This window comes from Muscardinus avellanarius (assembly GCF_963383645.1).
Source record: "Muscardinus avellanarius genome assembly, chromosome: 11".
NCBI classification, from domain to species: domain Eukaryota; kingdom Metazoa; phylum Chordata; class Mammalia; order Rodentia; family Gliridae; genus Muscardinus; species Muscardinus avellanarius.
The window spans coordinates 11,022,760-11,048,332 of record NC_137797.1 but is presented as its reverse complement, the minus strand read 5'-3'; the positions used below and the strand labels follow the sequence as shown (position 1 = coordinate 11,048,332).

The 25,573-nt window shown below is 52.4% G+C and overlaps 1 protein-coding gene across 3 annotated transcripts; it reads right to left on the bottom strand.

Annotated features, from left to right (window-relative positions):
* Positions 1 to 11,152: 11,152 nt before the first annotated feature.
* Positions 11,153 to 23,327, bottom strand: ANKRD54 (ankyrin repeat domain 54; the record flags this gene model as incomplete). Of its 3 annotated transcripts, none has more annotated exons than XM_080706346.1 (8): positions 11,153 to 11,227; positions 11,433 to 11,561; positions 11,807 to 11,931; positions 12,009 to 12,056; positions 12,438 to 12,509; positions 13,061 to 13,159; positions 18,694 to 18,741; positions 23,033 to 23,327. In XM_080706346.1, the coding sequence occupies 8 exons, from the start codon at positions 23,325 to 23,327 to the stop codon at positions 11,153 to 11,155; spliced, it is 891 nt and encodes a 296-aa protein (XP_080562472.1). The 3 variants fall into 3 exon arrangements, with proteins under 3 accessions (XP_080562472.1, XP_080562473.1, XP_080562474.1); XM_080706347.1 differs by having other exon boundaries at positions 11,433 to 11,540; XM_080706348.1 differs by lacking the exon at positions 13,061 to 13,159 and having other exon boundaries at positions 11,433 to 11,540.
* Between the last annotated feature and the right edge of the window lie 2,246 nt (positions 23,328 to 25,573).

Here is a 25,573-nt window from a genome sequence, read left to right as displayed (position 1 = left end):
GTTGTTTCACAGCGCTCCGTGGGCACGACAGGTGACCTAACTCAGAACGGCGTCCACCCAGGATGGGCAGGGGACAAGACTTCCCAGCCAGGGAGAGCCAGTGCCAGAGGCAGGACCTGCTTAGACCCCAGACCCAGGGAAAGAGCTGCTCCATGGACCCCTGCGGTGGCCCGGGCTCTGGAACTCAGCTAAGCTGGCGGAGGGCAGCTGTGCGTCCTAGGCCCACTCTGAGGGCTCCAGCTTCTGAAGCAGGACTCTCTGGCCTAGTGGAGCCACCCAAAGGCCCAGAGGCCCTAACAGGACCCTGCAGCCTGGCACATAGTAGAAACACAGCAGACACTTGATATAGGAGGGCAGGTGCCAGGGGAGGACAGGCGTGTGTGTCACTAAGGATTGAACCCAGAGCGTTCTACCTCTGAGCTACACCCCAGCCCATTTTTTTTTTTTTTTTTGTGGATCTGGGGATAGAATCCAGGGGGCATTTGACCTCCAATCTACACCCCCTGCCCTATTCTTTATTCTTTATTTTATTTTATTTTTTGGTGGTACTGGGGTTCCTGGTAGCCCTTCTACCTCCGGGCTACACTCCCAGGCCTATTTTATATTTTTATTTGGAAACAGGGTCTCTTAAGCCAGTGTGGCTGGCTTCAAACCTGCGGGATCCTCCTGTCTCTGCCTCCCAAGCCTGGGGATTACAAGCGTACACCACCACACCCAGCTCTTTATTCTTTATTTTGAAACAGGGTTTTATTAAGTTGCGGAGTACCTCACTAAGCAGCTGAGGCTGTCTGCGGAACCCAATCCTCTGGTTTCAGCCTCCCAAATGCTGGGATTACAAGTGTGTGCCACCATGCCCGGCTCCCAGCCCAATTTTATTTTCTACTATTTTTTTTTTTTTTTTTTTTGCGGTACTGGGGATGGAACTCAGGGGCATTCTACCTCCGAGCTACACCCCAAAATCTAATTTTTATTTTTTATTTTGAAACAGGGTCTCACTGAGTTGCAAAGGGCTTCACTAAGTAGCTGAGGCTGTCCATGAACCGCGATCCTCTTGTCTCAGCCTCCCAAATGCTGGGATTACAAGCGTGCGCCACCACACCAGGATCCTTATTTTCTACTTTGAAAGAGGGTCTCACAAGGTTGCTGAAAGTCTTGCTAAGTTATTGAGGCTGTTAGTGCGTGCATGTGTGTGTGTGTGTGTGAATGGGGGTTGAACCCAGGGGCATTCTACCTCTGAGCTATACTTCCAGCCCTATTTTATTTTTATTTTTTATTTTTATTTTTTGGTGGTACTGGGGTTCCTGGAAGCCCTTCTACCTCCAGGCTACACTCCCAGACCTATTTTTATATTTTTATTTGGAAACAGGGTCTCTTTAGCCAGCGAGGCTGGCTCCGAACCAGCCTGATCCTCCTGTTTCCGCCTCCCAAGCGCGGGGATTACAAGCGTGCGCTGCCACGCCCGGCTTATTTTTATTTTGGAACGGAATCTTGCTAGGTTAATGAGAGTCTATTTGCTGAGGTTGTCCTCAAACCTGCGATCCTCCTGTCTCAGCCTCTCAAGTACTAGGATTACAAGCGTGCGCCACCACACCTGGCTGAGGCTGGTCTTGAACCTGCGATCCTTCTGTCTCAGCCTCCCGAGCACTGGGATTACAGGTGTTCCCCACCATGCCCAGCTCCTGCCCTTCCTTTGTCCTCAGAACACTTGTAAGCCTCCCGCAGGCCGGGCTTGGGAGAAGAGAGGCAGCCCCAGGCTCCACCCGCTTCCTGTCTTCCAGGAATGCTCAGTTTGGCGGAAGAGCCAACTGCAAAAAGAAGAAAGATGGGCCGGGCGTGGTGGCGCACGCTTGTAGTCCCCGCGCTTGGGAGGCGGAGACAGGAGGATCGCGCAGGTTCGAAGCCAGCCCCGCGCACTGGCTTAGGAGACCCTGTTTCCAAATAAAAATGCAAAAATAGGTCTAGGAGTGTAGCCCGGAGGTAGAAGGGCTTCCAGGAACCCCAGTACCACCAAAAAAAAAAAAAAAAAAAAAAAAAGAAAGATGGAATCACGGCCTGAAGAAAGACTTGCAACAGAATACACGAGGTTCTGGAAGGGCGCAGAAGGAGAGCCCCTGCCCTCCTGGGCTGTGCAAACAGGAATCTCAGAGGTGACATTTAACACACATTTTCCTGGAGAAGGTAGAGAGGGGCCTGCCAGGTGGGCCACAGCCTGCGCCAGGCAGGGGAGCATGGGAGCCGTGAGTGGGATCCTGCAGCCAAAGCCGGGGGCTGGACAGGGGAGGCTGCGAGCACGTGGGTGGGCAGAGGGTGCTGCTGCTGGAGGTCTCGGGAGGGGCCCCAGAGCGAGCCCCAAGGTTGCCCTGTGGAGGCTGGGCTGGGAGGAAGGAGGTCAGTGAAGAGGCTGCTCTGTGCCCTAGTAGGGGAAGCCTGCACGGCCTGGACCAGGGCTGGGAAATTATTTTTGCCATAGACGTGGCAGGAAGATTGCTGGTCTGCTGCTGGGCTTGGGCTTGGCTCCCGGGAATTCTGAGTTTGCTTCAGGGGCTAATGAAATACTTAGAAGAGCAGATGGTTGTAATAATGTGTTTAGGAAGCACCGTGCGCCCCACAGAGCCAAGGCAGGCCACGGGGGCTGGAGTAGAGGCCATGTGCCCTGGCCACCACCCACCATGGCCCAGGATGAGGCACTGGACCCGAGGCCGCTGCTGAGTCCATGGCTGAGCCCGGGGCGGCCCTGGGCCTGGGGGCTTTGGACCCCTCCTTCCTGGAGGGAGGCTTGGACCCTGAAGCTCTCTTGCCCTCCTGTGGGTGCAAGCCTCTCGTGTTGGGGCCTGAGACGGGGAGGAGAGACATCACAGGAAGGGAGATGGGAGAGGCAGCAAGTCCAGAAGGACTCCGAATCTTGTCAGAGCCGCGGCTCATGGCCTGTGCCCGTAATCCCTGAGACTTGGGAGGCTAGGGTTGGAGGGTCACAAGTTCAAGACCAACCTGGGCAACTTAGCCAGACCCTGTCTCAGGACAAGAAGGGGAGAGGCGTCCCAGGTGACACCCCATCTTCTTGGCCTGTGTTACACCGTGGGGGTGGGTGGTGTCCCGAGGGCCATGCTGTGCTGACGACTTGCCATGGTTTAGGCCTCATCCATGGCCCTGGAACTCACATCTCGTCTGCTTCAGGGTTTGAAGGTCGAGCAACCGAGGCTCAGAAAGACCAAGTGATTTGCCCAGGACCACAGAGCTAAGCCAGAACAGAGCTGGGCTGCCTCTTCTCCTTTCTTTCTTTCTTTCTTTCTTTCTTTCTTTCTTTCTTTCTTTCTTGTAGTATTGGGGATTGAACCCTGGCTTCTCTACCACTGAGCTATATCCCCAGCCCATTTTTATTTTTATTTTGAGTTAGAGTCTTGCCAAGTTGACCAGGCTAGCCTTGAACTTATGATCCTCCTGCTTCAGCCTCCAGGTAGCCGGGATTACTGGCTGTGCCCAGCCAGCTCTGGAGTTTTAACTCTGGTTTTTCTGCTTTTGGTTCAGTAATCTTTCGGGAAAGCAGCCACAGGAGAGGCTGGAAGGAGCTGGCTGAGGGAAGGGGGAGACTGAAATGCCCAGAAGGTGGCCTCTCCACCCCTCCCACAGGCAGCCGCTGTGGGGGGCCGGCAGGATGGGGCCCCCGGCACAGCCCAGCCTCCCTGACCACCTCTCACCCTGCCGAGGCTGGCGGGAGCAGTAGCATCTATCAACTGTCGAGGTGTGCACCTGGGGAAATAAAAACCAATTAACCACCCAGGCTTCCTGTTAATGAATATCGGCTCCTCGGCCCTGATGTGAGGCTCATTGTGAGTCGTGGCTGCATGCAAGATGGCATAAAGCCAAAGAGACAAACGGCTTCTGGTGTACAAGGATCAGCGTCTACCTGGAGCCCACCCAAGTGGGCTGTGGAGGGGCGAGGCAGAGGCAGGGGGAGGGGAGAGGGGCAAGGGTGCTCTGGGGGCTGGGGAGGCGCTGGCTGAGGGCTAGCCGGCCTGGTAGGGCAGGGCAGAGAGGGTGAGAGGCGGGCTAGAGTGGAGGTGGGATCTGGCAGAGGAGGTCCTGTGGTCTGGAGATTGGCTGGGCTGGCAGAAACCAGGTAGAATGGGCTGTCATCTCCACCCTGGGTTAGGGCCCTGGAGCCACATTGTCAGAATCCCGGCTTCTGCACAGCCCAGCCGTGTCCTCGCTGGGTCTCAGTGACCTGCAGGATTGAGCTGTCAGAGCCAAGTCCTCGCTGAGACACTGGAGATGCATCCGGGCAAAGCCAGCTGTTCACCTCGTGCCCACCGAAGCCCTGAAGTCCAGTGGGCAGTACCACTCATCTCCCGCTGCCCGCGGGGCATGCCTGGCCACCATGTGCCTGTGACACGGGCCAGCCTCTTGGGCTTCCCAAACTGGAGAAAGTTGCTGGGTTTGTAACCAGAGCAGCCTCTGAGAGCATGGGGACAAGTGGGTGCCCTGGCCAGGAGCCCCAGTGGCGGTCAGGCAAGGCCCTTTGCCCCGCCCCAGCCTGTGTGCTTTTTGCAAAATGAGCTGGTCACATCTCCTTGCAGACCCTGAGCTTGAGGGCCAGCAGAGAAACCCGGGGATTGGATCCCTTTGGGCCCTGGAGCTGGGGGGCCAGGGACTCTGTTGGGATTTCCCTAGACATCCGTCTGGCCAACTGAGTCTGGCTTGGGCTCAGCACCTGGCATCCCTGGTATGAGGGGCTTTCTGCCACGAGGGCTTTAGCCCAGGCTGAGGCCACGCCCACAGCTGGAGCACTTGGTGCCAGCTCCAGGCCCCCAGGGTGGGGATGGGAGCCTGGCTTCTGCCAGCCCAGCCAGTCTGCAGACCTCAGGCTCCCCAGTCAGACCCCACCTCCACGCTAGCCAGCCTCTCACCCTCCTGGGCCCCAGGCCTGGCTCAGACGGTTTTAATGTGACAGTCTGCAGAGACAAACCAGGAGTTCTTATCCTGGCCACAAAGGGCTTTCTGAGGAAGGTTATATGGGCCAGGAAAAGTGCAAAGGAGCCGGGTGTGGTGGGGCAGCTCGTAATCCCAGCATTTGGGAGGCTGAGACAGGAAAATCTCAGTTCACCAGACAGCCTCAGCTACTTAGTGAGGCCTTTTGCAACCTAGTGAGACATTGTTTCAAAATAAAGAATAAAAAAAATAGGGCTGGGGTGTAGCTCAGAGGTAGAACCCCCTGGGTTCAATCCCCAGTACCAAAAATAAATAGGGCTGGGGTGTAGGCTAGAGGGAAAGCACCTGTGTTCCTTTCCTAGTCACACACACACACACACACACACACACACACACACACACACACACACACACACCGTCGTGAAGTTCTTCCTGCCTCCTCCCACTGCCATGGGGTGAGCAGCCCCCAGCAGCAGGCAGAGCCGAGGGCAGCCTGCCCTGGCCGGGTTGGCTCCTCCTGGCCCCGCCCGTCCGGCGTTCAGGGCCCACTTATGTGTTTTCCGACTCACTCCAGTGTCTGGAGCTGATTTCGTCTGGCTGGCTCTTCAGACACATTTGGGGTCACAGGAAGTATCTGAGCTGGAACTGGGGCAAGGCAGATTGGCTGGCTGCCTCGTTTTCATGACTGACCTATGAGCCTCTTTCCCGCCAGGCCCCCTTCACTGTCTGCGTGGCAGGGGAGGACGCAGAGGCTCCGGGGAGGGGCGCGGCAGAAGGCCCGCCTCACTCCCGCCAGGACCACGAGTCAGTCAGTCAGTTCCTTGCCCAGCTGTTCTGGACACATGCCTGGTCATCTCGGGGTGATCTTGCAGTCTCCCAGCACACCATTCAGGTACAAAGGAGCCTGCCTGGGGTTGGGGTGCATGGCTGTGGTACAGCCCCCAGGAGGCCCTGGCAGTGCCCCACCCACCTGCTGCCACAGCTCTGCAGCAAGTGTTCTGTCTGTCTATCATCTAGGCAGTGCTGGGGATGGAACTCTGGGCCTTGTACATGCTAGGCTGGCTATCACTGAGCGGACTGAAAATTGAACCCAGGGGTATTCTATCTCTGAGCTACACACCCTCAGCCTTTTTTTTTTTTTTTTTTTTTTTGCAGTACTGGGGATGGAGCCCAGGGGCATTCTACCTCCAAGCTACGCCCTCAGCCCTATTTTTTTTTTTATTCTTTATTTTTATTTTTTGGTGGGTCTGGGTATGGAACCCAGGGACATTCAACCTCTGAGCTACACCTCCTGCCCTATTTTTTAGTCTTTATTTTGAAACAGGGTTTCACTAAGTTGCGGAGGGCCTCACTAAGTAGCTGAGGCTGTCGGTGAACCATTCTCAGCCTCCCGAATGCTGGGATGACAAGCGTGCGCCACCAGGCCCCACTACCCTCAGCCCTTTTTTTGTTTTGGAATTAGGGTTGGTCCTGCTACGTTGAAAGCCTCACTACCCTTGCTGAGGCTTTCCTTAAAACTTTCATCCTCTGGGTGTATTCATTTCGAGTCACCCCCCCCCATGCCATTTTGGCATGGGGCTGTATATCTATTTTCTGTATTTCTATCTTTCTAATAAACTTCTTTAAATCTTCCAAAAAAAAAAAAACTTTCATCCTCCTATCTCAGCCTCTCAAGTTCTGGGATTATAGGCATGTGCTACCACACCTGGCTCCCCCAGCCCTATTTTATTTATTTTTACTTTTCAATTAATTAGTTAAATTTTTTTGGTGGCACTGAGGATTGAACTCGGGGGCATTCTGCCTTGAAGCTACACCCCCAGCCCTATTTTTTTATTCTTTATTTTGAAACGGGGTCTCACTAAGTTGTGGATAGCCTAAGTAGCTGAGGCTGGCCAGAAACGTGCAATCATCCTGCCTCAGCCTCCCAAGTACTGGGATTACAAGCGTGTGCCACCATGCCAGCTAGTTAATTAATTCCTTGCAGTACTGGAGATTGAACCCAGGGGCATTCTACCTCAGAGCTACACTCTCTGCCCTACTTTTATTTTGAAACAGTCTCACTAAGTTGTATATGGCTAAGTAGCCGAAGCTGGCCATGAACCTATGATCCATGAACCTGTGATCCTGCTGCCTCTGCCTCCCAAGTACTGGTGTTTACAAGTGTGCACCACCATGCCTGGCTTAGTTCTTGTTTTTGAAATAGGGTCTCTCCAGGTTGCTGAGGCTTGCTGCAAACCTGTAATCCTTGTCTCAGCCACCCAGGTACTGGGATTACAGGCCTGCACCACCAGGCCTGTCTCCCAATCTTTTTTTTTTGGTACTAGGAATTAAATCCAGAGTTATTCTACCTCTGAGCTATACCCCCAGCCCTATCCCTATTTTATCTTGAAACAAGGTCTAAATTTCAAAGGGCCTAAGTTGCTAAAGCTGTTTTTTTTTTTGTCTTTCTTTTCTTTTCTTTTCTTTTTTTTTTTTTTTTTGTGAAACTAGGAATGGACCTCCAAACTACACCATGGGCCCTTTTTTTTATTCTTTATTTTTTAATTTCTAATTTTTTTTTTTTTTGTGGTATGGAGGTTGAAACCCAGGGGCATTCTACATCTGAGTGACACCCCAGCCCTATTTTTTTATTCTTTACTTTGAAACAGGGTGTCAGTGAGTTGCAAAGGGCCTCACTAAGTAGCTGAGACTGGCCGTGAACCACGAACCACGATCTTCCTGTCTTAGCCTCTCAAATGCTGGAGTTACAATCATGTGCCACCACACCCAGCTTTATTCTTTATTTATTTTTTGTTTTGTTTTGTTTTGTGGTCCTGGAGGTGGAACCCAGAAGCTTTCTACTTCCAGGCTATACTCCCAGACCAATTTTATACTTTATTTGGAAACAGGGTCTCACTAAGTTGCTGAGAGCCTCACTAAGTAGCTAAGGCTGGCTTCGAACCTGTGCGATCCTCCTGTCTCAGCCTCCCAAGTGCAGGGATTACAAGCGTGTGCCACCACGCCCGGCTTTATTCTTTATTTTGAAACAGGGTCTCACTAAGTTGAGAAGGGCTCACTAAGGAGCTGAGGATGGTCTCGAACCTGCAATCCTTTTGTCTCAGCCTCCCGAGTACTGAAATTATAGGTTGGGCCACCAAGTCTGGCCCCCATTCATTTATTTATTATTTTTGTGGTACTGGGGATGGAACCCAGGGGCCTCCTACCTCTGGGCCACATTCCTAGACCTATTTTATATTTTTTATTTGGAAACAGGGTCTCACTAAGTCGCTGAGAGCCTCACTAAGAAGCTGAGGCTGCCTTAAAACCTGTGCGATCCTCCTGTCTCAGCCTCCAAAATACTGGGATTACAAGCATGTGCCACCACACCCACCTCCCCCTAACCTTCTAAAATGTGGCCCCCAGGCCAGGGGGCCTACTCAATTTTTATTCTTTATTTTTAATATTCTTTATATATTTTATTTTTGTAGTACTGGGGATTGAACCCAGGGGCATTCTACCTCTGAGTTACACCCCCAGCCCTATTTTTTATTCTTTATTTTGAAACAGGGTCTCATAAGTTGCAGATGACTCACTAGGTAGCTGAGGCTGGCCACGAACCTGCAATCCTCCTGTCTCAGCCTTCCAGGTAGGAAGGGATTACAAGCGTGTGCCACCATGCCCTGCTTTGTATACGTGTGGTGTATGTGTGTGTGTGTGTGTGAGACTAGGGATTGAACATAATGGCATTCTACCTCTGAGCTATACCTCCATTCCTAATTCTTTATTTTTATTTTGAAATAAGGTCTTGCTAGATTGATGAAGAGTCTCACTCCTTGCTGAGGCTGTCCTTGAACCTGTGAGCCTCCTGTCTCAGCCTCCCAAGTACTGGGATTATAGGCCACCATGCCTGGCTCAGAACCTTGTTCAAAATAATAAAAAGGAAGGGCTGGGCTGTAGCTCAGAAATAGAATATCAGTGGGTACAATTCCTAGTAGAAAAGAAGAGAAAAGAAAACTTAAGAGAAGAAAAAAAGGAAAGAAAAGAAACCTCTGTACTTCAACTCTCCGGAGCGGTCAGCCTGAGGAGTGGGGAGGCTCAGAGAAGCAGGTGCCAAGAGAGGGGCCCACGTTTGAGGTCTACTGGTCCTGGCGCAGCCTCTCCTCTGCCCTGCCTGCCCTGGGAGGCCCTGGACGAGGGCCAGCACAGATGCACTCCCTGGGCAGACTCGCCTGGGGGAGGTAAGAGGCATCCCCCAGGCCTTGGCCCCTCTGTCTTACTTTATTCAATGGCGGCAGCAGCTCCAGATCCATGGAGACGCTCCTGTGTCCTCTGCCTGCACAGCACTGTGCCTTCCAGCCCTGCCCACCTGGGGGCGCTGGCTTCCCCTGCCGTGGCATCCTGGAGGCAGCCCCAGGGCCAGGCCAGGATCTTACACCCTTCTTTCGTCTCGCGTCTCATCTCCTCCTCCTTTTCTTTCTTTCTTTCTTTCTTTCTTTCTTTCTTTCTTTCTTTCTTTCTTTCTTTCTTTCTTTCCTCCTCCTCCTTCTTCCTTCTCCTCCCTCCTCCTCCTTCTTCTTCATGCCAAGGATGGAACCTAGGGGTATTCTACCTCCAAGTGCACCCCCAGCCCTTTCTATTTTGGAACAGGGTCTCCCTAAGTTGTCGAAGCTGGCTTCAAGCTGCTATCGCCTTTCTCAGCCTCCCAAGTACTGGGATGGAGGCATGCGGTCCTCTTTCCTCTGTGGTCCAGGGAGTAGCTGGGTTTGAAGAGTTCAGTTCAGACTTAAAGCAAACCAAGCTGGGTTCTAGGAGACTAGCTCTCCTCCTCTGAAAGTAGCCAGGGTCTCCAATTTGGCAAGAAGGAGAGTGGCGCAAAGCTAGGCCAGATGTGGGCTAGTCAGCTGCAAGTCTGGGCCAGAGGCCTCGGGGAGGGCAGGCCGCGGAGCACCTGCCTCCAGGTTGCCCTTAAGAGACCCTGCTAAGAACATCTGCTCCTGGTGGGACAGGAGGTCTGCCGACAGGGCCGGAGACCCTCCAGTGGGCGTGAGTCTCCCCCACTCCCACCACTTTATTGTATACTGCTGCTATGGTGACCAATCGGCACAAGCCAAGCAGCTTAAAAGAACGCAGGTTTATTTTCTTACAGTTGTGGAGTCTGGAATCTCAAATCAGTCTCATGAACCAGAGTCCAGGTGTCAGCAGAGCCGGCTCCTTCTGGAAGGTCCGAGGGAGCGCCCATCTCCTTGTCTCTTCTAACTTGGGAGCTGGCCTGCATCCTCGGCTTCTTGCTCCCCTGGCACCCCATCCCTCTCCTCTCTCCGCCCATTAGGAGGATCTGTGACTAGCTCAGGCCTACCCAGAGTCCTGGACCACCTCTGTATATAAAGACTCTTAATCATACCATCAAAGGCTCTTGTCACGGAAACTAAAGTTCACAGGTTCCTGGGGCAGGGCCTGGGCATTGGGTGCTGTTATCAGCCTATAACAACCAGGCTGCAAAAAGCGGTCACACTCTCCTGGTCTCTCCGACTGGGATAGAAGGGTTCGCTGGGGCTGGGGATTTTTGCTTTGGGTCCTTCTTTTTTTTTTTTTTTTTTTGTGATACTGGGGATTGAACCCAGTGTCATTCTACCTTTGAGCTACACTCCTAGCCTGATTTTATTTCTTATTTGGAAACAAGGTCTCACCAGGCTCATGCAAGTTTCACTACTTGCTCAGGCCTGTGATCCTCCTGTCTCAGCCTCCCAAGTACAGTGATTACAGGCGCACACCATCATGCCCGGCTCAGCAGGGTCCTTCCTGATCTTGTTAAGGTCTAGGTATGACCGACCCTCTCCTTCCACCCAGAGAAACTCACTGCAGTGTCTCCCCAAAGCCCGGCGATAAGCCTAAACCTGGAGCTCAGGTGAGGAGCAGGACAGCCCTGCTGGCCCGAGGGCACCTGCTGCCCTAAGCCAGCGATGGCAAGGAGCCTGTGGGCAGGAAGGAACACAGAGAAGGCTCTGGGGTCTCCAGGACACCGGCGAGGCCTGCTCCCATGTGTCTTGTCTCCAGGGCTGAAGCGTGGCGCAGAGGAAGCGGCGTCTGGGGCTGTGGTCCCGCTGGAGCAGCCAGAGGTCGCGCGGAACATCTCGCCCTGCTCCAGGCCCAAGCCCTCACCGGAGTGCAGCTCCAGAGCCCCGGGCCCCGGCCTTACTGGCGAGCAGGGGAGCAGGCGCGGTGGCCGAGCAGGAAGGGGAGCCTCTTGCTACCTCTTCTCCATGCTCTGCATCTGCAGACTGAGGGAGGTGAAGCTGGCCAGGAGGTCGGTCACTTCGTCCACCTGCAGGGCGAAACCCAGGCTCTGTTCCAGGTCTCCCGACATCACGGGAACCAGCACAGCCTCTCCCCCCAGGGCATCCGGTGGCTCTCTGACTCGAACACAGGGCCGGGGAGCACACCGCCATTGCAAAAGCAGCAGACAGCCAGAGGCCTTGCTTGAGGGGGGCGGCTGTGCGGGAGCAGGGCTGGCGGGGCCGCTGCCTCACCTGCTCTTTGGTGCTCGTCATCTGGAGGCGGGTGCACAGGTCGTCCAGCTGCCCCCGCTGCTCATGCTGCCCCAGGCGCTCCAGGTATTCCCGCAGCATATGGATGATCTGCAACGCAGGGGTGGGGAGCTGAGCTGCCTGGGCTCCGCCAGGAGGCGCAGAGAGGCCCGGCTGGCTGCCAAGCCACAGCGAGCAGGGCCCACAGCGGGCAGGGCCCACAATGAGCAGGGACCCACAGCGAGCAGGAGCCCGGGCTGGAGTGAGGTGGCTCGGGAGCCCGGGCAGGAGGGCCTGTGTGCGGTGGCTCAGGAGCCCGGGCAGGAGGGCCTGTGTGCGCTTCTTGGGGCCCTGGGCGCAGCTCAGGGTGCGCTCACCTGCTTCACCTCCAGCCGCACGGCCTCCAGGCACTGGGAGTGGCCCTCCTGCAGGATGTTCAGCTTCGACTTGGCCAGGTGCAGGGGCGTGCGGCCAGCTCGGTCCAGGGCGTCTACACGGGCCCCTGCGCGAACAGGCGGAGGTGAGCGCGCTGGGGGTGAGGGTGCAGGACAGCAGGGACAAGAGGAAGGGGCCACGTACCTCCTCTAAGCAGGGTGGTGATGACGGGGACGTGGTTGGTGCAGGCCGCTGAGGACGACAGTGTTTAAGAAGCCAGGTCAGCCAGGAGCAGGGAGCAGGCTGTGTCTCCGAGCGGAGTGTGCTGTGCTGAGCTGTGCCTCGGGAGGCGTCAGCAGGACAGTAGCTGGGCAGGCTCAGCAGCCAAGCCCAGCTCCCTCCCTGTGCAGCTGGTGAAACTGAGGCCTCTCTACAAGGTAATGTGAGTGAGCGGCAAAGCTGGCCTCTGCCTGGCAGGGTGCTGCTGAGCCAGCTGCTGAGGGCTGGGCGGCCCACGGACACTCCCGAGTCCTGCCGTAGGGAGTGTGACCCGGGACGCTGAAGGCACCTAGGAGCCTGCAGGGCCCCAGGCTCCCATCCTAGGAGCAGAGAAGGTGGCTTTGGGGGACTTACCCAGGTGCAGCGGCGTGTTCCCCAGCCCGTCTCGCTGGTTGGGGTCGGCCCCATGGTTCAGGAGCAGCTGTACTGTGAACAGGGAACCCAAAAGGTGCTGCCGGGGGTTTCCCTCGACCAGCCCGCACCCCAGCCCAGCTAGAGAGGCCCACTCAAAGCGTGGCGCACCAAACGCCAGCACAGCGTCCACTCAACACTCAACAGGCTTCCACGCAGGGTGCCAAGGGCCAGGAAATAAGGATTCTAGGCGGGCCTGTCAGCCCACAGGGACCATGGGACTGAGGTTTCAAGGGGGAGGAGAATGCCAGTGAAGCTCCCAGGGGCCTTCGCTCTTCCTGCAGCCAAGGGCTGCGGGGACGATCAGGCCAAGAGATCTGAGCTCCAGCAATGACACCTGCCCTGCTGCTGCTGTGCTGGCACTGAGGGCCTGGGAGGCCTGGCCCTGCCTTCCAGCTGACTGCCGGTGGCTTCCCTTCGCCCTCAGTCCATCACACGCCTTCCCTGCCTGGCAGTGCCAGTTCCACGGGCCAAGCAGCAGGGCGCCACGGTGCCAAGCCTGGGTGTCCAGTAGCCCGGGGCACCCCAGGCCCCACCACCCCGCTCCCGCACCCCTCAGGACTCACCAATCTGGTCATTGCCGTTGCAGGAGGCAAAGTGGAGAGCCGTGCGGCCCTTGTCATCAGCTGCACAGGGATCCGCGCCATCTTCCAGCAGCTGCTGCACTGGCCCCACCAAGACAGGGAGGGAGGGAGAGAGCAGCAGCGTGAGCCAGCATGTCCAGGGGGGAAGGCACAGGAGCCCGACAAGACATCCGTGACACCCGGACAGCTGGCCCTCCCCGACGTCGGCCCTTCGGGGACCGCCATGGCAAGGGGCTGTCCTCCTGCGGACTCAACGGGAGACCATGGGTCTCGGTGCGTGAGAGGTGCAGCACCATAAGAGGCTCCTGGCGCTGGAGTCAGAAGTTACTGAGTCAGCCAGGAGGAGGATGGCAGGTTGGTGGCCAGCCTCAGCTACTTAGTGAGACCCTCAACTTGGTGAGACACTGTCTCAAAATAAGGAACAGAGCTGGGCTGTGATGGTGCACACTCAGCTCCTGTCTCAGCCTCCCGAATACTGGGATTACAAACATGCGCCACCACGCCTGGCTACAACATTTTTTTTTTTGGTGGTACTGGGGGTTGGACACAGGGGCTTTTCTACCTCCAGGCTATACTCCCAGACCCATTTTTTATTTTATTTGGAAACAGGGTCTCACTTAAGTTGCTGAGAGCCTCACTAAGTAGCTGAGGCTGGCTTTGAACCTGCGTGATCCTCCTGTCTCAGCCTCCCAAGCGCGGGGATTACAAGCGTGCGCCACCACGCCTGGCGTCCAGAACTATTTAATATAATATTTTATTTGGAAACAGGGACTCACTAAGTTGCTGAGAGCCTCACTAAGCATCAGCAATGGAGAGTGCCGGTCTGGAAGTGGGCGGGAAGGCACGGATCTGGGTCCCAGGTTGCCATGATCTCTGCCCTCCCAGTCTGCTGTGACAATAACAGAGGAGAAACTCCTCCTTTGAAGAGCAGGAAGGAGCTATACACTGTGAGGCACATGTCCTAATGCACGCCTCCAGCTCCCGTGTGGAGAACTGCCACCAAACGTCACTTTATTTTTATTTACTTATTTTTTGGTGGTACTGGGGGTGGAACCCAGGGGCTTTTCTACCTCTGGGCTATACTCTAAGACCTATTTTATATTTTATTTGGAAACAGGGCCTCACTAAGTTGTTGAGAACTGCACTAAGTAGCTGAGGCTGGCTTTAAATCTGCGCGATCCTCCTGTCTCAGCCTCCCAAGCACTGGGATTACAAGTGTGCGCCACCTCACCTGGCCAAATGTCACTTTAGATCAGCACATTTCACTTTTTTTTGCAGGTCTGGGGATGGAACCCAGGGGCATTCGACCTCCGAGCTACACCCCCTGCCCTATTTGGTATTCTTTATTTTGAAACCGGGTCTCACTGAGTTGCGGAGGGCCTCAGTAAGCAGCTGAGGCTGGCTGTGAACCGCGATCCTCCGGTCTCAGCCTCCCGAATGCTGGGATGACAAGCGTGCCCACCACGCCCAGCTAGCACATTTCACTCTTGCCCAGCCCTTCTCACAGCACTTTGTCCAAGGCTCCCCTCCAGGCAGCATCCCTCGGGATGAACCAGCCCCTCCCCCCGGGGTCCTGCTCCTCCTGCTCCTTAACAGCAAAAGCCTATGCATTCTAGAATAATCCTTACCCCACGCTGAGCACCAGGCAGACCGCAGGCGCCAGATGGTTCAGCCCCGCAGCTGCCAAGTGAGGTGTCACCGTGTGACAGAGCAGGAGGCCAGGGGGATCCCAGGAACGCTAAGCCGCATGCACCCTCACAGGACGCAGAGCTGGGCTGCAGACCCGGCTTCTCTGCTCCAGAACTTACACCTCTCCAACTGGACACACACTCCAGTGTTTTTATTATTGTTTGCTTTGTTTTGTTGTTGTTGTACTGGGGGTTGAACCAGAGGGGCAGTCTACCTCTGAGCCACACCCCCGACACCCCCCTTTTTGGCGGTGCTAGGATGGAATTCAGGGGCATTCTAACTTTGAGCTGCACATCCAGCCCTAATTTATATTTTACTTGGAGACAGGGTTTCACTAAGTTGCTAAAGTCTCACTATGTTGCTGAGGCTGTCCTCGACAAGCCTGTGATCCTCCTGTCTCAGCCTCCCAAATACTGGGATCACAGGCATGTGCACCATGCCAGGTTTGGGTTATTATTTTTTGTGTGTGTGGTACTAGAGATTGGCTCCATGGCATTCCACCTCCAAACTACACTCCCTGCCCTATTTTATTTTTTTTATTTTGAAACAGGGTCTCATCTCCCTAACTTACTGATAGCCTCATGAAGTTACTAAGGCTGGCTTTGAACATGTGATCTTCCTGTCTCAGCTTCCCAAGTACTGTGATTACAGGTGTGTGCCACCACATCTGGCTTCTGCTTTGGTTTTTGTTTTGAAAATGATAGCACTTTATAGCCTTCCTCTCTAGCTATATTACAGCTTTTCTATTAAATTGTGTGTGGTACTGGAGATTGAACCCAGGGGGGCCCTCTACCACTCAGCTATATCCCCTGCTTTTTTAATTAATTAATTAATTAATTTGTAGTACTGGGGATTGAAACTAGGGTCATTCTACCTCTGAGATCACCCCTAGTACTATTTTATTTTATTTTTTCCAGACTAGGGATGGAACCTTGGTGCATTCTACCTCCAAGCTACACATCTAGCCCTATTTTTTATTTTTTTAATGGGTCTGGGAATGGAACCCAGAGGAATTTGACCTCCGAGCTACACCCCCTGCCCAATTTTTTATTCTTTATTTTGAAACAGGGTCTCACTGAGTTGCGGAGGGCCTCACTAAGTAGCTGAGGCTGGCTTCAAACCTCCGTGATCCTCCTGTCTCAGCCTCCCAAGTGCGGGGATTACAAGCGTGCGCCACCACGCCCGGCTGCCTATTTTATTTTTGAAATAGGTCTCACTATGCCGGGCTTGGTGGTGCACGCTTGTAATCCCCGCGCTTGGGAGGCAGAGACAGGAGGATCGCGCAGGTTCGAAGTCAGCTGCGTTGGCTAAGAGACCCTGTTTCCAAAAATAAAAAAGTATAAAATAGGTCTGGGAGTGTAGCCCGGAGGTAGAAGGGCTTCCAGGAACCCCAGTACCACCAAAAAAAAAAAAAAAAAAAAAAGAAATAGGTCTCACTAAGTTGCTGAGAACCTTACTAAGTTGCTATTCTTTTGTATTAGCCTCCCAAGTACTGAGATTAAAAGCATGCACCATCATGTCTTACAGGGTTTTTTTTTTTTTTTCTAAATAAAAAAATTTTGTGTGTGTGTGTGTGTGTGTGGTACTAGGGATGAAACTTAGGGGTGTTCTACTCGGAGCTACACCCCTGCCTAATTTTATTTTATTTTATTTTTTTGTGGGTCTGGGGATAGAACCCAGAGGCATTTTACCTCCGAGCTACACCCCCTGCCCAATTTTTTATTCTTTATTTTAAAACAGGGTCTCACTGAGTTGCAGAGGGCCTCACTAAGTAGCTGAGGCTGTCCATGAACCACGATCCTCCTGTCTCAGCCTCCCGGATGCTGGGATTACGAGCGTGTGCCACCACGCCCGGCTTCCCTGCCCAAATTTTTTATTCTTTATTTTGAAACAGAGTCTCACTGAGTTGCGGAGGGCCTCACTAAGGAGTAGCTGAGGCTGTCCACAAACCGCGATCCTCTGGTCTCAGCCTCCTGAATGCTGGGATTATAAGCGTGTGCCACTATGCCCAGCTTCACCTCACCCTATTTTATTTTGAAACAGGGTCTTGCTAGGTTAATAAGAGTCTCATTACTTGAGACTATTCTTGAATCTATGATCCTCCTGTCTCAGCCTCCCAAGTACTGAGATTACAAGCATGGGCTACCACGTCCAGCTCTACTTATTTTTTATTTGGAAAGAGAGTCTTGCTAAGTTGCTGACAGCTTCACTAAGTTGCTGGGACTCTCCTGGGACCAATGATCCTCCTCTCTCAGGTTCCCAAGTGCTGAGATTACAGGGTGTGTCACCATGCCTGGCTTCCAAAATATTAAAGTTTACCAACGAGACCAAAGTAAAGAGAGTTGGAAAATTCTCCAGTTTCTGGGCCTGCTGACTAGTGCTGTGCCAGGGGCAGGGGAAGTATCTCAAAGCCCATGGTACACCAGTTTTAGCTGCTGATCACATTTTAGCTGCTGGTCACAGCATCCCACCACCAAAACAGAAAGGTGCCTGCTTGAGGTAGAAAAAAATAATGTTCCCAAAGATGCCCTCATCCTAATACCCAGAACTGGTGGCAATGTTACCTTACATACCAAAAAGGACTTTGCAGATTTGACCAAGGCTGAGGACTCTGATGCAGAGATTGTCCTATATTTTTCAGGCCCAAACTAACTACACGTGTCCTTAAGTTCATAGGTCCTCTCCCTGTTTCAAGAACTAGAGAGGTGGCCAGGCCCACACCAGTGACTTAGGAGGTTGAAGCAGGAGGATTCCAAATGTGAGGCCATCCCCAGCTCCCTAGCAATAAAATATAAAATGGGGTTGGGGGTGTAGCTCGGTGGCAGAGCACCCTGGGTTCAATCCTTAGTATGCCCCCAAGAAGAAACAAACCCAGTGAGGTGGGAGGGCGAGAAAGACTCCCTGGCTTTGAAGATGGAGGAAGAGGCTGTGAGCCAAGGAACGTGGTGGCCTCTAGGAGCTGGAAAAGGCAGGAAATGGATTCTTCCAGAGAGCCTCCAGAAAGACACAGCCCTGCGACACGCAGCTCTTAGCCTGGCCAGCGAGGCCTGTGCTGGACTTCTGGCCTACGCAGAAATACAACAGTCATGTTGCTCAAACCACTAAATGTTACAGCATCCACAGAAACCGGGCGTGGCGGGCACGCTTGTCATCCTAGCATGCGGGAGGCTGAGACAGGAGGATCGCGGTTCGCGGACAGCCTCAGCTACTTAGTGAGGCCCTCTGCAACTCAGTGAGACCCTGTTTCAAAATAAAGAATAAAAAATAGGGCAGGGGGTGTAGCTCAGAGTCTAATGCCCCTGGGTTCCACCCCCAGACCCACACACACAAAAAAAGAAGCATCCACAGAAAGCTAACAGGCCACTCTTTCCCAACTCACGAGCAGCATGAATTCAGAGAGTACGATTCAATTCTTTGTCCTAGAAGCTGTCCTTATCCCTTCAGTGCTGTTACTGCCCATCACCTAGCAAATGCAGGACAGCAGTGACAGAAGGCCAGGGTGTCGGGGTGAGCCCCGCCCACGACTCCCAGTCGCTATCCACTAAAGGAGGTCGCAGCCCCAGAGCAGCTGGCGCTGGCAGATGGCCACCTGGCAGCCAGGGCAAGCGTGCACTCCAGTCAGCCAGAAGTCCCGAAGTGAACGCCTACTCTTTGCGGAGGGCGGTGCCGGGTGCCGGGGATACAGAAAGGGCCTCGAGCGTCAGGAAGCCTATAGGGTGGTAAGCGGGTGACATCAGGAGGGTCCAGGTGATGGGAACACGGGGAGCGAGCAGCGGAGCCTGACTTACCTCCTGCAAGCTGTGCAAAGCCAGAGTCGACGCAGCGAGCAGGTGCCCAGGAGGCAAGCTGTGGACCGTCCTCGCAGGCAGCGGCCGCCCGGCCTCTCCTCCCCACCTGCCCCGGGCCCGCACCCTGTGCACACTCACCTGTTTCTATATCGTTGGCATTGGCGGAGTCCCTCAGCCTCTTCAGAGCTGTGAAGAGAATGAGAAGCCAGTTTACACATTCGCAGTGACCTAGCGAGACCCTGTGTTGAAACAAAAAGTAAAAAAGGGGGCGGGGCGAGCATGGCGCACGCTTGTCATCCCAGCATTCAGGAGGCTGAGACCGAGGATGGCAGGTTCACGGCCAGCCTCAGCTACTTATGAGGCCCTCCGCAACTTAGTGAGACCCTGCTTCACCATAAAGAATAAAAAGTAGGGCCGGGGGTATAGCTTGGAGGTAGAATGCCCTGGTTCAAAACTCAGTGCCACCAAAGATAATTAGATAAATAAATAATAGAGCTGAGAGTAGAGCTGAGAGCTAGAATTCCACTGGATTCAATCTCCAGTACCATAAAAAATAAAAATAATAAATAAAATAAAGGGAAACAAAGGTGCCAGTATACAAGACACTCCACTGAGAACAAAGAGAAACTTGATCTGTGCCACGGCCAGGACGCTCTGTGTGGCAAATCCGACTCTGGCGCTGGGTCTCGTGTCTCCACTTTCAGTAGCTGGTGACCCTGAGCCAGCGCCTTAGCTCACCACCCCGCCCCTGCCTCAGTCCAGCCTCTGCGGAACAAGGCTGCGCTGCCCTGCCAGCTCTGAGAGGCCCACAGACAGAACGAGGTGGTTTACACTGATACTCTATTCATCCCCATGATGGATCATTCCAAACGACTATCCTAAATTCGGTAATTCCTAAGTAGAAACATTTCCCACCCTAATGACAGACCGCTCTACTACAGACAATAGAAAAAATGTCTCTGTCATTTGAGAAGTGGACAGAAAACTGCTGCTAGGGTACAATTTCTTACATCTCTATAGCACGCTGTGATTTACACAGCACTTTCAAATTCTGCTTTATCTCCACACCACTAAGATAAGGGTTGAATCGGAGCTTGTTTGAGTTTGAGAAGGGATCATAAAAATCCCCATTCTTAGCCAGGCGCGGTGGTGCAAGCTTGTCATCCCAGCATTTGGGAGACTGAGACAGGTGGATAGAGATTTGGGAACAGCTTCAGCTACTCAGTGAAGCCCTTTACAACTCAGTGAGTCCCTGTTTCAAAATAAAGAATAAAAAATAGGGCTGGGGGTGGAGTTCAGAGGGTAAAATGCCCCTGGATTCCATCCCTAGTACCACACACACACCAAAAAAAAATCCCCATTCTTTTTCTTTTTTGGTATTGGTGATTGAGCCCAGGGGCATTCAACTTCTGATCTACACGCCCAGCCCTATTTTATTTTATTTTTTAATTTTATTTTATATTTTATTTTGAAATGGTCTAAGTTTGAGGCTAGCCTTGAATCTTTAATCTTCCTGTCTTAGTCTCCTAAATACTGTAATTACAGGTATGTATGTTTTTTTGTTTTTTGGGTTTTTTTTTGTAGGTCTGGGGATGGAACCCAGGGGGATTCTACCTCCGAGCTACACCTCTGCCCTATTGTTTATTCTTTATTTTGAAACAGCGTCTCACTGAGTTGCAGAGGGCCTAAGTAGCTGAGGCTGTCTGTGAACCATGATCCTCCAATCTCAGCCTCCCGAATGCCGGGATTACAAGCGTGTGCCACCACGCCCGGCTTCTACAGGTGTGTATTTTGAAACAGGGTCTCATTAAATTTCTGAGGGTCCCACTAAATTGCCTAGGCTATCCTTGAACCTGTGATGCTCCTGTCTCGGCATCCCAAATACTAGGATTATAAGCATCACCTTGATCATTTTAATTAATTAATTAACTTATTTATTTTGTGGTACTGGGGATGGAACCCAGGGGGACTTCTACCTCCAAGCTATACTCCCAGACCTATTTTTTTTTTTTTTTTTTGGAACAGGGTCTAAGTTGCAGAGGGCCTCACTAGGTACTGAGGCTGGCTGAAAACCTGAAATCATTCTGTCTTAGTTTCCCAAGTACTGGGCTTCAAGTGTGTGCCTTCACGCCCAGTTCACCTTGTCCACTTTTAAAGTCCCCATTCTTAAGGCAGGCGTGGTGGGCAGCTTGTCATCCCAGCATTCGGAAGGCTGAGACAGAAGGATCACGGTTTGCACACAGCTACTTAGTGAGGCCCTCCGTAACTTAGTGAGATCCTGTTTTAAAAATAAAGAATAAAGCTGGGCGTGGTGGTGCACGCTTGTAATCCCCGCGCTTGGGAGGCTGAGACAGGAGGATCACACGGGTTCAAAGCCTCGGCTACTCAGTGAGGCTTCCAGCAACTTAGTGAGACCCTGTTTCCAAATAAAATATATTTTAATAAAAAGGTCTGGGAGTATAGCCCGGAGGTAGAAAGCCTCTGGGTTCCACCCCCAGTACCACCAAAAAAAAAAAAAAAAAAAAAAAAAAAGAATAAAATATAGGGCAGGGGGTGTAGCTCAGAGATAGAATGCCCAAGTTCCATCCACAATCCTGCAAAAAAAAAAAAAAAAAAAGTCCCCATTTTTGCCAGGCACTGTGAGACTCTTTTTCCAAATAAAATATAAAATAGGTCTGGGAGTATAGCCTGGAGGTAGAAAGCCCCTGGGTTCCACTCCTTGTACCACACACACACAAAAAAAAAATAAAAATCCCCCATTCTTAATCTGTGTGTGTGTGTGTGTGTGTGTGTGTGTGATTGGGGATTAAACCCAGGGAATTTCTACTTCTGAACTACACCTCCAGCCCCATTTTTTTTTTTTTTTTTAAACAAGGTCTCACTCAAGCCAAGCATGGTGGTGCACGCTTATAATCCCAGTATTTGGGAGGCTGAGACAAGAGGATCGCAGGTCTCGGCCAACCTCAGCTACTTAGTGATGGCCTCTGCAACTTAGTGAGGCCCTGTTTTACAATAAAGAATAAAAAATAGGGCTGGGAGTATAGCTTAGAAGTAAAATGCCCCTGGGTTCAATCCCTAGTACTGCCAAGAAAACAAACAAACAAACAGGGTCTCCCAAGGCTGATGAGTCGCACAGCTGGCTGAGGCTGTAATCAAACCTGCGATCCTCCTGTCTGTGTCCGCCCCCACAAGTACTGGGATTGCAGGGCGTACCACCATGCCCAATGAGCATTCTTAATCTTTCAGAGCCTCAGTTTCCATGTTATCCATAAAATGTAGACGACAATATGGTAAATATTTGAGAGACGTTTGAGGGTGGCGGACTGGAGTCCTAACAACAAGCACAGTTATGGGACCTGGAGTGAGACAATTTCTCTGAGCCTCAGTCTACCCTTCACAAAAATGGCCATCATTTCTGCATCTTAGAGTTCTTTTGGCCCGGCATGGAGGTTAAGGCAGGTGGATCTAAGGTTCAAGGACAGCCTCAGCAAGTAGTGAGACACTCATCAACCTAAAGAGACTCTGTTTCAAAAATAAAAATTTAAAAACTAGGGCTGGGGATGTAGCTTGGAGGTAGAAGGGCCCTGGGTTCAATCTCCATTACCACCATCACACACACATACAAAAGCAGAACTTGGCACTCCTTTTTCTGGGATTTATTTATTTATTGTGGTACTGGAGTTGGAACCCAAGCCCCCGGCCCTATTTTTTTTTTTTTTTTATTCTTTACTTTGAAACAGGGTCTCACTGAATTGCGGAGGGCCTAAGTAGCTGAGGCTGTCAGAGAACTGTGAATCTCCAGTCTCAGCTTCCCAAATGCTGAGATTACAAGCATGCGCCACCATGCCCAGCTTTTAGTTTTTCTTGAAGCAGGGTTTCAGTAAATTGCAGAGGGCCTCATTAAGTTGCCCAGGCTGGTATCAAATCTGAGATCCTTTTGACCCAGCCTCCCAAATACTGGAATTACAAAAGCGTACCACCACGCCCGGCTGCACATACCCACTTCTAATCAAAATGTGTTACTACTTAGAAGAATAAAACTTAAAGCGAACAAATAATCATACATTACCCAACAGTATTAATCATAGAACGAAGGCGGGCAATCACTATGTATTCAGTACCTTATTTACTCTTGCGGCATCCCTGCCTGACACTATTGTTCCCATTTTACAGATGGAAACTAAGCCTGGAGGGCTACGGTTTGCCTAAGGGCTACGCGTGTAGGAGTCCAGGGCCGATCTGCACGTTTCAACACGTTGGCAGGACCTGGCTACCGGCTCTGGCTTCCCCTCTCTCGTAAGCAAACCACTTCCCAGTACCCCGCATTATTATCGACTAATAAACACCCGCAGCCCCCGAAAGTGTCTATTCGGAGTTCCAAGAAAGAGAAGTCTAAGGCGACGGTCTCGGGGAAGCAGAACTTTTTGGAAAAGCGCGCACGGCCGTCGCTGATGGGCCGCCGGCGCCCCGCGCTCACCGTGCACCTCCTTGCCCGCGGGCCCGAGCCGGCGGTGGGGCCGGGCGGCGCGCCGCAGCCTGCTGGCCGGCATCTTGCGGCGCAGCTCGTCGCGCGGCTCCGCGTCCCGCTGCCACAGCACGTGCAGGTAGCGCAGCGGGGACTGCGCGCCGCCGCCCAGCGCGGACCCCAGGTCGGCGAAGGAGAACAGGCCCTCGGCCTCCGCCGGCGGCTCGGGCGCCACCGCGCACTCCCCGTCCGAGCTCGAGCGGCCCGAGCGCGACGCGTCGTCCGCGCCGCCCGCGGCGGCTGCCATGGCAACGGCTCGGCGCAGGCTGGGCCGCCGGAGCCTCGTTCCCGACCGACCCGCCGACCCACTTCCCTCCACCCGAGGTCTCGCGGGCGAGCGGGCGGGCCCGGCCTGCAACCACGGCAACCGGGCGGGGGCGGGCCGAGCGAGCTGGACCAATGACAACCACTGTAGCTTACACCTCCCAACCGATTGGGCAGAGAGGCCATAGTTCAAGCAAAACAATTGGACGAGGTTTCTGGCAGTATGACTGGCAGATATCACAACCAATCAGAAATTTGAGATGATCACGGGTCCTTGTGCGTGTTGCTACCGGAACCAATAAAACGGCTGGGTTTATAAGACCCTCTTTTTGTTTTTTCTATTTCCTCCCGTCGGATTACTGGAAAGAAGAAGGGCAGGTGATTTAGCCAATCAGGTTACGATGATCTGCAGCCCATCGTGAAGGAAAGTGAAGAAACCGCTTTTTAAATGAATGAAAAGAGCCGGACGTGGTGGTGTACCCTCGTAATTCCAGGATTTGGGAGGCTGAGGCGGGAGGATTTTAGTTGTGAGAACAGTTTTAGCAATTTAGTGAGACTTTCAGTAACCTAGTGAAACCCTGATTTAAAAAAAAAAAATCTAAAGGGTTCGGGCTGTATCTTGGAGGTTGAAAGCCCCTAGGGTCAGCGGGCGTGGTAGCACGCGCCCATAATCCCAGTACTTGGGAAGCTGAGACAGGAGGATCGCAGGTTGGAAGCCAGCCTCAGCTATTTAGTGAGGCCTCTGCAACTTAGTGAAACCCTGTTTCCAAATAAAATATAAGAAAAAATAGGTCTGGGAGTGTAGCCCGGAGGTAGAAAGCCTCTGCGTTCCATCCCCAGTACCACAAAAAAAAAAAAAAAAAAAAAAAAAGAAAGAAAAAGAAATAAAATCGTGCTGGGGGTGTAGCTCGGAGGTAAAATGCCTCTGAGTTAGATTCTCAGTACCACCACCAAAAAAAAATAAATAAATAAAAATAAAAAATTATGCTGCGATAATACCAGTATTTGTGAGACTAAGACAGGAGGAGGATTGCAGGAGGTTCATGGCCAGCCCCACAGGTCCATGGCAGCCCCAACAATTTACTGAAACTTAGTGAGAACTTGTTTCAAAATACCGGGTGTGGTGGCGCACGCTTGTAATCCCCGCGCTTGGGAGGCGGAGACAAGAGGATCGCGAAGGTTCGTAGCCAGTCTCTTTGGTTTAAGAGACCCTGTTTCCAAATAAAAATATAAAAATAGGTCTGGGAGTGTAGCCCAGAGGTAGAAGGGCTTCCAGGAACCCCAGTACCACAAATAAATAAATAAATAAATAAATAAATAAATAAATAAATATTAGGACTGGGGATGTAGCTCAGAGGTAGACTGCCCCTGGGTTCAACCCCCAGTGTCTCACGCACACACACACACACACACACACACACACACACACACACAAAGGGGGGAGGATTGGGGGTGTAACTTAGAGGTTGAATGGAAAAGAAAAAAAAGCAAATTGCCTTGGGCTCTGGCACTTGTCACCTGGTTTATAGTCTAGGACACATCCCCCACACATATCTGCGTGACTCCTGTTGGCTCCTTTGGGTGTTTGCTCTGATGCCACCCACTCAGAGCATCCTATTTAGAACTGTGGCACCCTCCCCTATTCCTTCTGCCACGTTCTTGCTTTGTAAAGAAATGGTCAAAATGTATTCAGCCAGATATTAAGGGTTTTGAGAAAATAAGTCTTTATCTAGCCAGGCGTAGTGGCGCCTATGTTGCTGAGGCCGGCCTTGAACCTGCAATTCTCCACACTCGGTCTCCCAAATACCAGAGTTACACGCCACCATGCCCAGCTTAAGTCTCAACGTCTACATCCAGGAAGTTTAGGCTTTTGAAGCTACTACTCGCTGCAAGGAAATTGCTTACATCTAAATCTAAACTCAGGTCCACTCTTGTGCCCGTGTGGGGGCACCGGGGATTGAGCCCAGTGGCATTCTACCTTTTAGCTGTACACTCCTAACCCTCTTTCTTCCTTCCTCTCTTTCTTTCTTTCTTTCTTTCTTTCTTTCTTTCTTTCTTTCTTTCTCCTTTCTCTCTTTCTCTCTTTCTTTTTTTCTGGTACTGTTGGGGTGAGTTCTCAGCTCAGGAACTCGGGGTCTGCAGGATCCTTGGCTAACATGACAAAAAAGAATTTGAGCACGTGCCAGTTAGAGACATAGAGGTTTATTGGGGAAAAGGGGAGGAAATACA